At 54.2% G+C, this 14,468-nt stretch overlaps 1 protein-coding gene across 6 annotated transcripts in view; it reads left to right on the top strand.

The window, feature by feature from the left end:
- Nucleotides 1-2,322: 2,322 nt before the first annotated feature.
- Nucleotides 2,323-14,468, top strand: part of LOC144611028 (DLA class II histocompatibility antigen, DR-1 beta chain-like) — a 63,187-nt gene continuing 51,041 nt past the window's right edge. For all 6 annotated transcript variants that reach the window (XM_078430107.1, XM_078430108.1, XM_078430113.1 and 3 more), the window contains exons 1-3: nucleotides 2,323-3,056; nucleotides 10,478-10,735; nucleotides 13,584-13,865. In XM_078430107.1, coding sequence (XP_078286233.1) covers nucleotides 2,939-3,056; nucleotides 10,478-10,735; nucleotides 13,584-13,865 — 658 coding nt within the window. In that variant the 5' untranslated portion in view covers nucleotides 2,323-2,938. The remainder of the gene's footprint in view (nucleotides 3,057-10,477; nucleotides 10,736-13,583; nucleotides 13,866-14,468) is intronic.

Here is a 14,468-nt window from a genome sequence, read left to right on the forward strand (position 1 = left end):
CCTCACCCTCCCTCACTCCCAAAAACCAGAGGATAGGTTTAAAGTGGGAAAGGCAGGACATAATGGGAACCCGAGGGGCAACCTTTTCCACACAGAGGGTGGTGGGTGCATGGAACCAGCTGCCAGAGGAGGTGGTTGTGGCAGGGACTATAACAATATTAAAAAGACATTTCGACAGGTACATGGATAGGAAAGATTTGGAGGGATACTAGACCAAGTTGGGCCCAAACCTCCCCTGCATTTGTGCGTCACCCTCTCTTCCCCCCTCCCCCACTCCATCCCCCTTGTCCTCCCCCGGAGATAGATTTAAACTTAAAAATGTGAATAACTAAAAATATAACACCGATTTCAATGAAACTTCTTTCGTTAGCACCAAAGGGACGACGGTGAGTAAGGTGGGCCATCATTGGACCAAAAACGCCCACCAAATCCACCCACAACTTCACCCTCAATATTGATGGTTTCCCAGTATTGATGGTTTCTCAATATTGATGGTTTCCCAGTATTGATGGTTTCTCAATATTGATGGTTTCCCAGTATTGATGGTTTCTCAATATTGATGGTTTCCCAGTATTGATGGTTTCTTAATATTGATGGTTTCCCAGTATCCACCTCCCCTCACATCCGGAATCTTGGAATCATCTTTGATCAAACCCTCTCCTTCGACAAACACATCAAACACATCACCAAGACAACCTTCTTCCACCTCAAAAACATCGCCCGTCTCCGCCCGTCCCATCCCTCTCCTCCACAGCTGCAGAAACCCTCATCCACGCCTTCATCACCTCCCGTCTGGACTACTGCAACAGCCTCCTCTATGGTTCACCCTCAATAATCATCAATAAACTCCAATACATCCAGAACTCCGCTGCCCCATCTACTCACCCACTCCCCGATCCGTGACCATATCACCCCCGTGGGGGTATGGGGAGAAGGCAGGAACGGGGTACTGATTGTGGATGATCAGCCATGATCGCATTGAATGGCGGTGCGTACAGGCTCGAAGGGCTGAATGGCCTCCTCCTGCACCTATTGTCTATTGTCAGAGACTCCTCCTCACTCACCACATTCAAAACATCACTGAAGTCTCACCTGTTCAGCACGGCCTTCAACCACTGACCGTCACCTCACCTTCTTTTTCCTTATCTGTTCGTTTACTGTTCGTTTACGGGGTACTGATTGAGAGTGATCAGCCATGATCGCATGCTCGGCCACGGGCCTTCCATCGCCCGCGGGGCCTTCCATCGCCCGGCGCGGCTCGGCCGCGGGACTTTACATCGCTGGTGCGGCTCGGCCGCGGGACCTAACATCGCCCGGTGTGGCTCGGCCGCGGGACTTAGCAGCGCACGGTACGGCCGCGGGGCCTTCCATCGCCCGCGGGGCCTTCCATCGCCCGCGGGGCCTTCCATCGCCCGGCGCGGCTCGGCCGCGGGACCTAACATCGCCCGGTGCGGCTCTGCCGCGGGACTTAGCAGCGCACGGTACGGCCGCGGGGCCTTCCATCGCCCGGCTCGGTCACAGGACGTTTCAGCACCCGGTACGGCTCGGCCGCGGGGCCTTCAATCGCCCGGCTCGGCCGCGGGACTTTTCAGCGCCCGGTGCGGCTCGGCCGCGGGGACTGTGCGGGTCGGTCGGGGACGAGCTGTCTGTCCGTGGGCGTGGGGAAGAGAGTGGAAGTTTTGTTGCCTCCATCACAGTGAGGGGGTGTTTGGAGTCACTGTGATGGATGTTTGTGTTGGGGTCATGTGTCTTGTGTTCTTTTTTTTTTGTGTGTGACTGCAATGTAATTTCGTTCGGTACCTCGGTACCGAATGACAAATAAAGCTCTGTATCTGAATGGCGGTGCTGGCTCGAAGGGCCGAATGGCCTACTCCTGCACCTATTGTCTATTTACTTATTTATCTATTTTTTCTATGTGTTTTAGTAAACCCTGTAAAGCGTCTTTGAGTGTTTAGAAAAGCGCTTTATAAATGTAATGCATTATTATTATTATTACTATCGTGAACCATTTTGGCTGTAGTTCAGGAACGAACAAACAAACAAACGAGGTGAGACATCTTGGTCGGCATGGACAAGTGCAATGCATGCCAATATTAAAAGACTGGGTTAAATATGATGTTGCCTGAGTGTAATTATTTATAATATGCACAAAATGTTGGAGTAACTCAGCATTTCTACTGATTTTTGACATTTGATCTCTAGAAATGTTGTGGGCATTGCAAGCACGCTTGCGTTTCGACCGCCCATTGAGCTGTGGGGCAGGGATAAGACAGGACGGGGCGGGGATGTTTGCATTTGATTTCTGCCGTGTGTGAAAGGAGCGGAGGGGCGGTGAAAGGAAGGCGGCCATCGGCACCGGGCGTCCAGCGAAGCCGGCGGGAGGGAAGAAGGCGGGAAAGACGGTTGGGAAGCGGCGCGCGTCTCCAACCGCCCGCCCGTTCAAATCCCGGCGGCGGTTGCCAGGGGAGACCTCCCCCCCGGGGGCTGTTGCCAAGGGAAACCGTCACCGCTCGGCCAATCAGCGACGTTCCGGGGGCTGTTGCCAGGCGAAAAATCCCCCGCTCGGCCAATCAGCGACCAACCGGGGGGACGTTTCCAGGTGAAAAAGCCCCCGCTCGGCCAATCGGCGACCACCCGAGGGGGCTGTTGTCGGGTGAAAAAGCCCCCCGCTCGGCCAATCAGCGACCACCCGGGGGCTATTTCCAGGTGAAAAAGCCCCGCTCGGCCAATCAGCGACCACCCGGGGGCTGTTTCCAGGTGAAAAAGCCCCCGCACAGCCAATCAGCGACCACACGGGGGGCTGTTGCCTGGTGAAAAAGCCCCCGCTCGGCCAATCAGCGAACACCAGAGGGCTGTTGCCGGGTGAAAAAGCTCCCGCTCGGCCAATCGGCGGCCCAGTTGAGGGCGGGAAGAGGACCTCCCTCCAACGGGCGGCAAAATGAAGGGCGACGGACCCGGGCGGCGATGGCCGCGGGGTGATGGCGGCACCGCCACTGCTGCTGCCACCGCCCTGTCGCTGCTCTTCCTCCTCTTCATGCTCGACGCCACGGCTCTGGGTGAGGAGGCTCGGCGAGGAAGGGAGGGTAGGGTTGAGGGGGGGAGGAGGAGGAAGGTGGAGGGGGAGGAGGAGGAAGGTGGAGGGGGAGGAGGATTGAGGGAGGGAGAGATAGTGGAGGGTTGAGGGGGTGGAGGGTTGAGGGAGAAGAGGATGGAGTGAGTGAGAGAGGAGGGGAGGGAGGAGGAAGGGAGGGTTGAGGGAGAGGAGGGTTGAGGGGGTGGAGGGTTGAGGGGGTGGAGGGTTTAGAGGGTGGAGGGAGAGATGGAGGGTGGAGGGAGAGGAGGGCTGAGGTGGTGTAGGGAGAGATGGAGGATTGAGGGGGAGGAGGAAGAGGGTGGAGGGTTGAGGGGGAGATGGTGGAGGGTTGAGGGGGTGGAGGGTTGAGGGAGGGATGGTGGAGGGTTGAGGGGGTGGAGGGTTTAGGGGAGGAGGGTTGAGGGAGAGGAGGGTTGAGGGGTGGATGGAGAGGAGGGTTGAGGGGGTGGAGGGAGAGATGGCGGATTGAGGGAGTTGAGGGTTGAGGGAGTGGAGGGTTGAGGAGGTGGAGGGGGTAGGGGTGGAGAGTTTAGGGGTAGAGGGTTGAGGGGGAGGAGGGTTGAGAGGGTGGAGGGAGAGGAGGATTGAGGGAGTTGAGGGTTGAGGTGGTGGAGGGAGAGATGGAGGATTGAGGGGGAGGAGGAAGAGGGTGGAGGTTTGAGGGAGAGATGGTGGAGGGTTGAGGGGGTGGAGGGTTGAGGGAGAGATGGTTGAGAGGGTGGAGGGTTGAGAGGGTGGAGGGAGAGGAGGGTGGAGGGTTGAGGGGGTGGAGGGTTGAGGGAGAGATAGTGGATTGAGGGAGTTGAGGGGGTGGAGGATTGAGGAGGTGGAGGGGGTAGGGGTGGAGAGTAGAGGGTGGAGGGAGAGGACGGTTGAGGGGGTGGAGGGAGAGGAGGGTGGAGGGAGTTGGGTTGAGGGGGTAGAGGGTGGAGGGTTGAGGGGGTAAGAGGGTGGAGTAGGTTGAGGGGGTTGAGGGGTGTAGTGGGTGGAGGGTTGAGGGGGTGGAGGGTTGATGGGGTGGAAGGAGAGGAGGATGGAGGGAGAGATAGTGGAGGGTTGAGGGAGAGATTGTGGAGGGTTGAGGGAGAAGAGGGTTGAGTGGGTGGAGGGAGAGGAGGATTGAGGGAGTTGAGGGGGTAGAGGGTTGAGGGAGAGATGGTGGAGGGAGAGGAGAGTTGAGGGGGTTGAGTAGAGATGGTGGAGGGTTGAGGGGGTGGAGGGTTCAGGGGTGGAAGGGGTGGAGGGTTGAGGGGTGGAGGGTTCAGGGGGAGAAGGGAGAGGAGGATTGAGGGAGTTGAGGTGGAGGGAGAGATGGAGGATTGAGGGGATGGAGGGAGAGGAGGGTTGAGGAGGAGGAGGGTGGAGGGAGTGAGAGATAGTTGAGGGGGTGGAGGGTTGAGGGAGAAGAGGATGGAGGGAGAGGAAGGTTGAGGGAGCGGAGGGTGGAAGGTTGAAGGAGAGGAGGGTGGAGAAGAGGGTTGAGGGAGAGGTGGTTGAGGGTTGAGGGAGAAGAGGATGGAGTGAGAGATAGAGGAGGGAGAGGGGAGGGAGGAGGAAGGGAGATGGTTGAGGGGGTGGAGGGAGAGGAGGATTGAGGGAGTTGAGGATTGAGGGGGTGGGGGGAGAGGAGGATTGAGGGAGTTGAGGGAGAGGAGGGAGGGAGAGATAGTGGAAGGTTGAGGGGGTGGATGGTTGAGGGGGTAAAGGGTGGATGGTTGAAGGAGAGGAGGGTGGAGAAGAAGGTTGAGGGAGAGGTGGTGGAGAGTTGATGGAGAAGAGGATGGAGTGAGATAGAGGAGAGAGAAAGGAGGGAGAGGAGGGGGTAAGAGGGTAGTGGGTTGAGGGGGTGGAGGGTTGAGAAGTTGGAGGGTGGAGGGAGAGGAGGGTTGATGGGGTGGAGGGAGAGATGGAGGATTGAGGGGATGGGGGGTTGAGGGGGTGGAGGGTTGATGGGGTGGAGGAAGAGGAGGGTGGAGGGAGGGTTGAGGGAGAGGTTGAGAGTTGAGGGGGGGAGGGTTGAGGGGGGAGGGTGGAGGGGGAGGAGGGTTGAGGGGGGAGGGTGGAGGGGGAGGAGGGTTGAGGGGTGGAGGGTTGAGGGGGTGGAGGGAGAGTTGGAGGATTGAGGGGATGGAGGGTTTAGGGGGTGGAGGGTGGAGGGTTGAGGTGGTGGAGGGTTGAAGGAGAAGAGGATGGAGTGAGATAGAGAGGGGAGGGAGGGGGGAGGGAGAGGTGAGGGGAGAGATGGTGGAGGGAGAGGAGGGTTGCGGGGGTTCAGGAGAGATGGTGGAGGGTTGAGGGAGAAGAGGATGGAGGGAGAGATGGTGGAGGGAGAGATGGTGGAGGGAGAGATGGTGGAGGGAGAGGAGAGTGGAGGGAGGGGAGGGTTGAGGGGGTGGAGGGAGAGATGGTGGATGGTAGAGGGAGAAGGGGTGGAGGGAGAGGAGATGGAGGGAGTGGAGGGTTGAGGGGGTGGAGGGGCTGGAGGATTGAGGGGAGAGGAGGGTTGAGGGGGTGGAGGGTTGAGGTGATGGAGGGTTGAAGGAGAAGAGGATGGAGTGAGAGATAGAGAGGGGAGGGAGGAGGGAGGGAGGAGGGAGGGAGAGGAGAGATGGTGGAGGGAGAGGAGGGTTGCGGGGGTTCAGGAGAGATGGTGGAGAGTTGAGGGAGAAGAGGATTGAGGGGGTGGAGGGAAAGGAGGATTGAAGGAGTTGAGGGAGAGGAGGGAGGGAGAGATAGTGGAGGGTTGAGGGGTGGAGGGTTGAGGGAGAAGAGGATGGAGTGAGAGAGGAGGGAGAGGAGGGAGGGAGGAGGAAGAGGGTGGAGGTTTGAGGGGGTTGAGGGAGAGATGGTGGAGGGTTGAGGGAGTTGAGGGTTTAGGGGGTGGAGGGCGAGGAGGGTTGAGGGAGAGGAGGGTGGAAGGTTGAAGGAGAGGAGGGTGGGGAAGAGGGTTGAGGGAGAGGTGGTGGAGGGAGAGGAGGGTTGAGGGAGAGGAGGGTTGAGGGGGTGGTGGAGGGAGAGATGGAGGGTTGAGGGAGTAGGGGGTGGAGGGAGAGGAGATGGAGGGAGAGATAGTGGAGGGAGAGGGGGGTGGAGGGTTGATGGGGTGGAGGGTTGATGGGGTGGAGGGTTGATGGGGTGGAGGGAGAGGAGGGTTGAGGGGGTGGAGGGTGGAGGGAGGGTTGTGGGAGATGTGGAGAGTTGAGGGAGAAGAGGATGGAGTGAGCAATAGAGGAGAGAAGGAGGAGGGGGTAAGAGGGTGGAGGGGGTGGAGGGTGGAGGGAGAGGAGGGTGGAGGGAGAGGAGGGTTGAGGGGGTGGAGGGTGAGGGAGGGTTGAGGGAGAGTTGGAGAGTTGAGGGAGGGGAGGGTTGAAAGAGGAGGGAGAGGTGATGGAGGGTTGAGGAAGAGGTGGAGGGTTGAGGGAGGGTTAAGAGAGGAGGGAGAGGTGGTGGAGGGTTGAGGGAGAGGTGGAGGGTTGAGAGAGGAGGGAGAGGTGGTGGAGGGTTGAGGGAGAAGGGGGTGGAGGGAGAGGGGGTGGAGGGCAGAAAGGTTGGAGGGTGAAAGAATGGGGTGAAGGGGGTGGGGCTGGCAGATGAGGGAAATGTTGGTGAGAGGGTGAGGAGGATGTTGGTGGAGGGTGAGGAAGGTGGGGTGGAGGATGAGAGGCAAAGAGTGGGATGGGGGATTGAACGGGGTAAGGGGGTGAAGAGGGAGGGGATAGGAGTGAAGATGATGAGGGTAAAAATTGAAGAGGGAGGGAGGTGAGGGTGAATCGGGTGGGAGTGGAAGATGGGGGTGAAGAGGGAGTGGAGGATGTCGTCTGGGTTTGACGGCACTGAGTCTGAACCTGCTAGAGTTTAGAAATTGAGGGGCGACTTCACCGAAGTCAACTCAAGTCAAGTTTATTTGTCACATACACATACACGATGTGCAGTGAAATGAAAGTGGCAATGCCTGCGGATTGTGCACAAAAAGAATTACAGTTACAGCATATAAATGAAGTTAATATAGAGAAGACAAAATTTAATCCCTGGAGTTATAAAAGTTAACAGTCCTGATGGCCTGTGGGAAGAAACTCCGTGTCATCCTCTCCGTTTTCACAGCGGAGGCGTTTGCCTGACCGTAGCATCTGGAACAGTCCGTTGCTGGGGTGGCAGGGGTCCCTCATAATCTTGCTTGCTCTGGATCTGCACCTCCTGATGTATAGGTCCTGCAGGGGGGTGAGTGTAGTTCCCACGGTGCGTTCTGCCGAACGCACTACTCTCTGCAGGGCCATCTTGTCCTGGGCAGAGCTGTTCCCAAACCAGACTGTAATGTTGCCGGACAGGATGCTCTCTACAGCCCCAGAGTAGAAGCAATGAAGGATCCTCAGAGACACTCTGAATTTCCTCAGCTGTCTAAGGTGGTAAAGGCGCTGCTTTGCCTTACCCACCAGTGCGGCAATGTGCGTTGCCCATGTCAGAACCGTGGACTCCCAAGTATTTAAAACTGCTCACCCTATCCACAGTAGACCCATTTATCTCCAGTGGCGTGTACGTCCTTGGATGTTGAGCCCTTCTAAAGTCCTCAATCAGCTTATGGAATAGTGAAAGGCCTGGAAGTGTGGATGGAGGGAGGATGTTTTCACTAGTGGAACAGTCGAGGACCCGTGGGCACAGCCTCAGAAAGGAATTTCCTTTAGTCAGATGGCGGTGAATCTGGAATTCATTGCCATAGAAAGCTGTGGAGGCCACGTCATTGGGTATTTTTAAGGCGGTTTGCGCCTTCCACTTGAAGAACAAGTATGCAAATCGAAGGTTGAAGATCATATGGAATGGAGTACTGTGACAGTCCAGTCTATCTCTGTGTCTTTGATCGATCTCTGACCTACAAAGCACATAATAGACAATAGAAAATAGACAATAGGTGCAGGAGTAGGCCATTCGGCCCTCCAAGCCAGCACCGCCATTCATCGTAATCATGGCTGATCATCCACATATCACCAAGCTTAAAGGAAAAGTCAGTTTTAGATTTAGAGATACAGCACAGAAACAGGCCCTTCGGCCCACCGGGTTCGCGCCGCCCAGCGGTCCACGCACACTAACACTATCCTACACCCACTAGGGACAATTTTTACATTTGCCCAGCCAATTAACCTACATACCTGTACGTCTTTGGAGTGTGGGAGGAAACCGAAGATCTCGGAGAAAACCCACGCAGGTCACGGGGAGAACGTACAAACTCCGTACAGACGGCGCCTGTAGTCAGGATCGAACCTGAGTCTCCGGCGCTGCATTCGCTGTAAGGCAGCAACTTAGAAGGATGAGAGGAGATCTTATCGAAACGTGTAAGATTATTAAGGGGTTGGACACGTTAGAGGCAGGAAACATGTTCCCAATGTTGGGGGAGTCCAGAACAAGGGGCCACAGTTTAAGAATAAGGGGTAGGCCATTTAGAACTGAGATGAGGGAAAACTTTTTCAGTCAGAGAGTTGTGAATCTGTGGAATTCTCTGCCTCAGAAGGCAGTGGAGGCCAATTCTCTGAATGCATTCAAGAGAGAGCTGGATAGAGCTCTTAAGGATAGCGGAGTCAGGGGGTATGGGGAGAAGGCAGGAACGGGGTACTGATTGAGAATGATCAGCCATGATCACATTGAATGGCGGTGTTGGCTCGAAGGGCCGAATGGCCTCCTCCTGCACCTATTGTCTACCACTGCGCCACCGTGCTGCCTAGAAATGCGCTTCTTGGCAAGCTGAGTACCTCAAAATGGGGAGCAAATTCTAAAACCATTCGGTCAACAGCTCTGGCTCTCTGCTTCTCCACTGCCGAGAATGCCTGCGCAGCTCATGCAAGGAAGATTGATCCTGTGCTAAACACAAGCTGTCGCTGCATCAGTGCATGCATGAAATCTATCAAGACTGACAACATCTACCTACTCTCTGGAGTACCTCGAGAGAGTAGGTAGATGTTGTCAGTCTTGATAGGTTTCACGACTGGACCTCCTGGAATCAGGGACTGCACCTCCTGGAATCAGAAGAGCTGTAGCCGGTCAAAAAGAACGCCTCAGACAATCAAAGGATGAAAGACACCCCCCCTACATGTCCACCCTTTGCTACCTCAGCGTTTGAAATCACGCAGAAGTTTCCTCTCTTCTGTCCATCCCCTGGACTGCAGTGCATCGTCCAGAAGGCGCAAACTCTGGGAAGAGAGACTAGAGAAATCTCCGGAAGACACTCGCATGGCAATCGATCCCTCTGCGAAACTCCCACCAGGTTCTGACCAACCGTGGATAACCTGGCTCAGTCTCAACAGACTGTGGACGGGCATGGGGAGGAGCAAATCGAACGTGCTGAAGTGGGGATGTTCTGAAGATGTGGCAGACTGCGAGTGTGGACGGGGCCTCCAGACTATGGAACATCTCCTGCGCTGTGACGTGCTGCATGACACATGCACTGTAAAGGATCTTGCAGAGGCCAACGACGTGGCACTAAAATTTGCTCACTATTGGCAAACAGCTCTTTCGAACGGAGACGCGACCTTTTTTCTGGGTCGTGTCTCCGTTCACTCTGCAGCCAAACACCTGGAGCTGGCGGCCTCCAGCTGGGACCACCTGGGGCTCTGGTTCGCCGAGCCCGCGGACCGGACTGTACTCACCACCTGCGGAGGCTGTGGTGGCGCTGCGAGTGTGGCTGCGACTCGCCTTCGGAGGCTTCGGCCGCGAGCCCTGTGGACGTCGGAAGCTCGCGGGTCCCTGGGTGGGGGGCGACTTCGGGAGCTCCGTCCGTGGCAGTGTCTTCGCCCGCCCCGAATCGCGGGGCTTGGGTCGACCCGCTGCGGACCTTTCACCGTCCGGCGCGGCCTGGAATAGACCGCGGGATTTTCCACCGCCCGGCGGGGGCTTCAGTGTCGCGAGCCACGACCGCCCCGACGTGCCAATTCGACTACCTGACCGCGGGAGAAGACGGCAGAGAAGAGAATGACATTCTGGCCTTCCATCACAGTGAGGAGGTGACTGGAGGAGACTCACTGTGATGGATGATTTTTGTTTTATGTTGGTTTTGTGATTGTGTGTTTTATTGCTTTCTTTTTTATTGCCTCTCATTGTTGACTGTGGGTAACGTAATTTTGTCCAAAAACATGTTTTTGAATGACAATAAAGACTATTCTGATTCTGATTCAGATGACACAAATAAAAAACGGAGGGAAGACAATAGACAATAGGTGCAGGAGGAGGCCATTCGGCCCTTCGAGCCAGCACCGCCATTCAATGTGATCATGGCTGATCATTCTCATTCTCAAAGAGGGCATGAATGGGGAATGTGGAGGGTGGGGTGAAGGCATGTGGTGAATGGGTGTTTTTCATCCTTGTGGTGCGTAACCGATTATTAATTTTTCTGCTCATCAGGGATGCACGTGGTCCAATTGAGCTTATCTTGCGCTGGCAAAGATGTCTCCCTGTCGTTCCTGCGGTTGGCGTACGACGGCGAAGAGTTAATTCGCTTCGAATACTCCTCGAACACGTTTGTCGCTGCAAACCCCTTGGCGGAACCATACGTCGAGGGGCTGAACGACGATAAGAGAACTGTCCAAAACGTTGCCCGCTACATTCGACGCGTGCCGCTCATCTCACAGATCATTGAGGATAGCATCCGAGCTGAGACTGGTAAGGTTTCGCATGGCTTCACATCACGCTGAAGGTGGCGGAAATGTTGCAGGACAACGTGTTGGGTGCGGAGGCTGACGTAGATTGTGAGTAGAGTCTCTGCAAGAGGCAGGGTGGGAGGAGTAGTCCATTCTAGGATATCCGAGATGTCCTCTTAAGTGACAATAGACAGTAGGTGCAGCAGTAGGCCGATGTGAGGAAAGCCTGCATTAACTTACCATGTAAGAGCCAGTATTAAACCACCGTGGTCACAACGGCTGAGCAAAATCCTAGTAGTGCCAGCACAGCTCCAATAATGATCAAAGCTTCATTCAACACCACCCAGTTGCGTTCTGCAGAGAAGACACTTTGTGAGGTCTAGGTAACTATTGCTTTAGAGATTAGAGATGCAGCAGGGAAACAGGCCACAGAATCCCCGGGACTGTCATATGAGGAAAGAATGGAAAGACTGGGCTTGTGTTCGCTGGAGTTAGAGACAATAGACAATAGGTGCAGGAGTAGGCCATTCGGCCCTTCGAGCCACCGCCGCCATTCATCGTGATCATGGCTGATCATCCACAATCAGTACCCCGTTCCTGCCCTCTCCCCATACTCCCTGACTCCGCTATCATTAAGAGCTCTATCTAACTCTCTCTTGAAAGGATCCAGATAATTGGCCTCTGCTGCCTTCTGAGGCAGAGAATTCCACAGATTTACAACTCTCTGAGTGAAAAAGTTTTTCCTCATCTCCGTTCTAAATGGCCTACCCCTTATTCTTAAACTGTGGCCCCTGGTTCTGGACTCTCCCAACATTGGGAACATGTTTCCTGCCTCTAGCGTGTCCAATCCCTTAATAATCTTATATGTTTCAATAAGATCCCCCTCTCATTCTTCTAAATTCCAGTCGCTCCAGTCTTTCAGCATAAGACAGTCCCGCCATTCCGGGAATAACCTCGTGATATCTGGACTAAACCTACTCCCATCCAGCTTCTTGCAAAGACGCTATCTCCTTACTCTCAATTTCTCCGTCTCCGCTGCATCCGATCCCAGGATGAGGCCTTCCTGTCTATGACAACTGAGATGTCCTCTTTCTTTAGTAAACGTGGTTCTCCACCAATACTCTCATTTATGGGTCCCTCATCTACGTCTCCTCCGTGCCTTCACTCCCTCTCCCCCAAGACGGAACAAGGACAGAGATGCCCCGGCCTTCACCATTCACCCTACGAAGCTCTGCATTGTGGAGCAAATAAGTCCTTCTGCAGTTGTACAGGGCCCTAGTGAGACCACACCTGGAGTACTGTGTGCAGTTTTGGTCTCCAAATTTGAGGAAGGATATTCTTGCTATTGAGGGCGTGCAGCGTAGGTTCACTCGGTTAATTCCCGGAATAGCAGGACTGTCGTATGTTGAAAGACTGGAGCGATTAGGCTTGTATACGCTGGAATTCAGAAGGATGAGAGGGAATCTTATTGAAACATGTAAGATTATGAAGGGATTGGACACGTTAGAGGCAGGAAACTTGTTCCCAATGTTGGGGAGTCCAGAACCAGGGGCCACAGTTTAAGAATTTAGAACGGAGATGAGGAAAATCTTTTTCAGTCAGAGAGTTGTAAATCTGTGGAATTCTCTGCCTCAGAAGGCAGTGGAGGCCAATTCTCTGAATGCATTCAAGAGAGAGCTAGATAGAGCTATTAAGGGCGGCACAGTAGCGCAGCGGTAGAGTTGCTGCTTTACAGCGAATGCAGCGCCGGAGACTCAGGTTCGATCCTGACTACGGGCGCTGTACTGTAAGGAGTTTGTACGTTCTCCCCATGACCTGCGTGGGTTTTCTCCGAGATCTTCGGTTTCCTCCCACACTCCAAAGACGTACAGGTTTGTAGGTTAATTGACTGGGTAAATGTAAAAAATGTCCCTAGTGTGTGTAGGATAGTGTTAGTGTACGGGGATCGCTGGGCGGCGCGGACTTGGTGGTCCGCGCTGTATCTGAAATATGAAATAATAAATAAATATGAAATAAATAATATAATATGAAATGTTGGGGGAGTCCAGAACCAGGGGACACTGTTTAAGATTAAAGGGGAGGCCATTTAAAACTGAGGTGAGACGAACCTTTTTCACCCAGAGAGTTGTGAATTTGTGGAATTCTCTGCCACAGAGGGCAGTAGAGGCCAATTCACTAGATGAATTTAAAAGAGAGTTAGATAGAGCTCCAGGGGGTTAGTGGAATCAAGGGATTTGGGGAGAAGGCAGGCACGGTTTACTGATTGTAGATGATCAGCCATGATCACAATGAATGGCGGTGCTGGCTGGAAGGGCCAAATGGCCTCCTCCTGCACTTATTTTCTATGTTTCTCCATTCTTCATTCATCCAGGGACCCCAGCAGTTCTTCTGGGTGGGACAGAGATTCCCTTAAGCTCATCTACTGCATTCGCTGTACCTGACATGGTCTTCCCAATGTTGAGGGCGTCCAGAACAAGGGGCCACAGTTTAAGAATAAGGGGTAGGCCATTTAGAACTGAGATGAGGAAAAACTTTTTCCGTCAGAGATTTGTGAATCTGTGGAATTCTCTGCCTCAGAAGGCAGTGGAGGCCAATTCTCTGGATGCATTCAAGAGAGCTAGATAGAGCTTTTAAGGATAGCGGAGTCAGGGGGTATGGGGAGAAGGCAGGAACGGGGTACTGATTGAGAATGATCAGCCATGATCACATTGAATGGCGGTGCTGGCTCGAAGGGCCGAATGGCCTCCTCCTGCACCTATTGTCTATCGTCTTTATGCCTTCTTTACCACATTGTCTAAATCAAGCTGGCATTGCTTTTCCTGACACCATTGAGCGCGTTTAGACTCGGTGTTTTTTCCCGTCCACTGCAGCGAAGCCTGCGGTCACTATCACCGCAAGGCATCCAAATGGACACGAAGGTCCCTTGGTCCTGACCTGCAGAGTGGACGGATTCTACCCGAGGGACATCAACACCACCTGGCTGCGGAACGGCAAAGACATCGACCAGGAGGTGCTCAGGAGCAACATTTTGCCCAACAGTGATGGGACGTTCCAGATTCGGCTGCAGCTTAGTCTTGACCCCAGTGGAGGTGATACCTATTCCTGCCAAATCACACACAGAAGCGTGCCTGACAACTTGACTGCAGTTTGGGGTAAGGATCAATAGACAATAGGTGCAGGAGTAGGCCATTCGGCCCTTCGAGCCAGCCCTGCCATTCACTGTGATACAATACAATATATCTTTATTGTCATTGCACAGGGGTACAACGAGTTTGGGAATGCGCCTCCCATACGATGCAATAAATTAATTAGCTAGTCAGTATTAATTTAAACAACCCAATGAAAGTGGAGAGAGTGGTGAGTCTGTGGAATTCTCTGCCACAGAAGGTAGTTGAGGCCAGTTCATTGGCTATATTTAAGAGGGAGTTAGATGTGGCCCTTGTGGCTAAAGGGATCAGGGGGTATGGAGAGAAGGCAGGTACGGGTTACAGAGCTGGATGATCAGCCATGATCATATTGAATGGTGGTGCAGGCTCAAAGGGCCGAATGGCCTACTCCTGCACCTATTTTCTATGTTTCTATGAAACAAATTAGAACAGTTTTAAAACAGAATAAAGTGCAAGTAGATCTGTGCCGGTTCGCCGTGCGATGTGACCATCCGGCTCAGCCGGACCGGTTCACGGCAGCCATGGCCCTGAGGATGAAGCTGTTCCTGAGTCTGGAGGTGCGGGCGTAGAAGGCCTTGTATCGTCTGC

The sequence above is a fragment of the Rhinoraja longicauda genome, chromosome 39 (assembly GCF_053455715.1).
Source record: "Rhinoraja longicauda isolate Sanriku21f chromosome 39, sRhiLon1.1, whole genome shotgun sequence".
Lineage (NCBI taxonomy): Eukaryota > Metazoa > Chordata > Chondrichthyes > Rajiformes > Arhynchobatidae > Rhinoraja > Rhinoraja longicauda.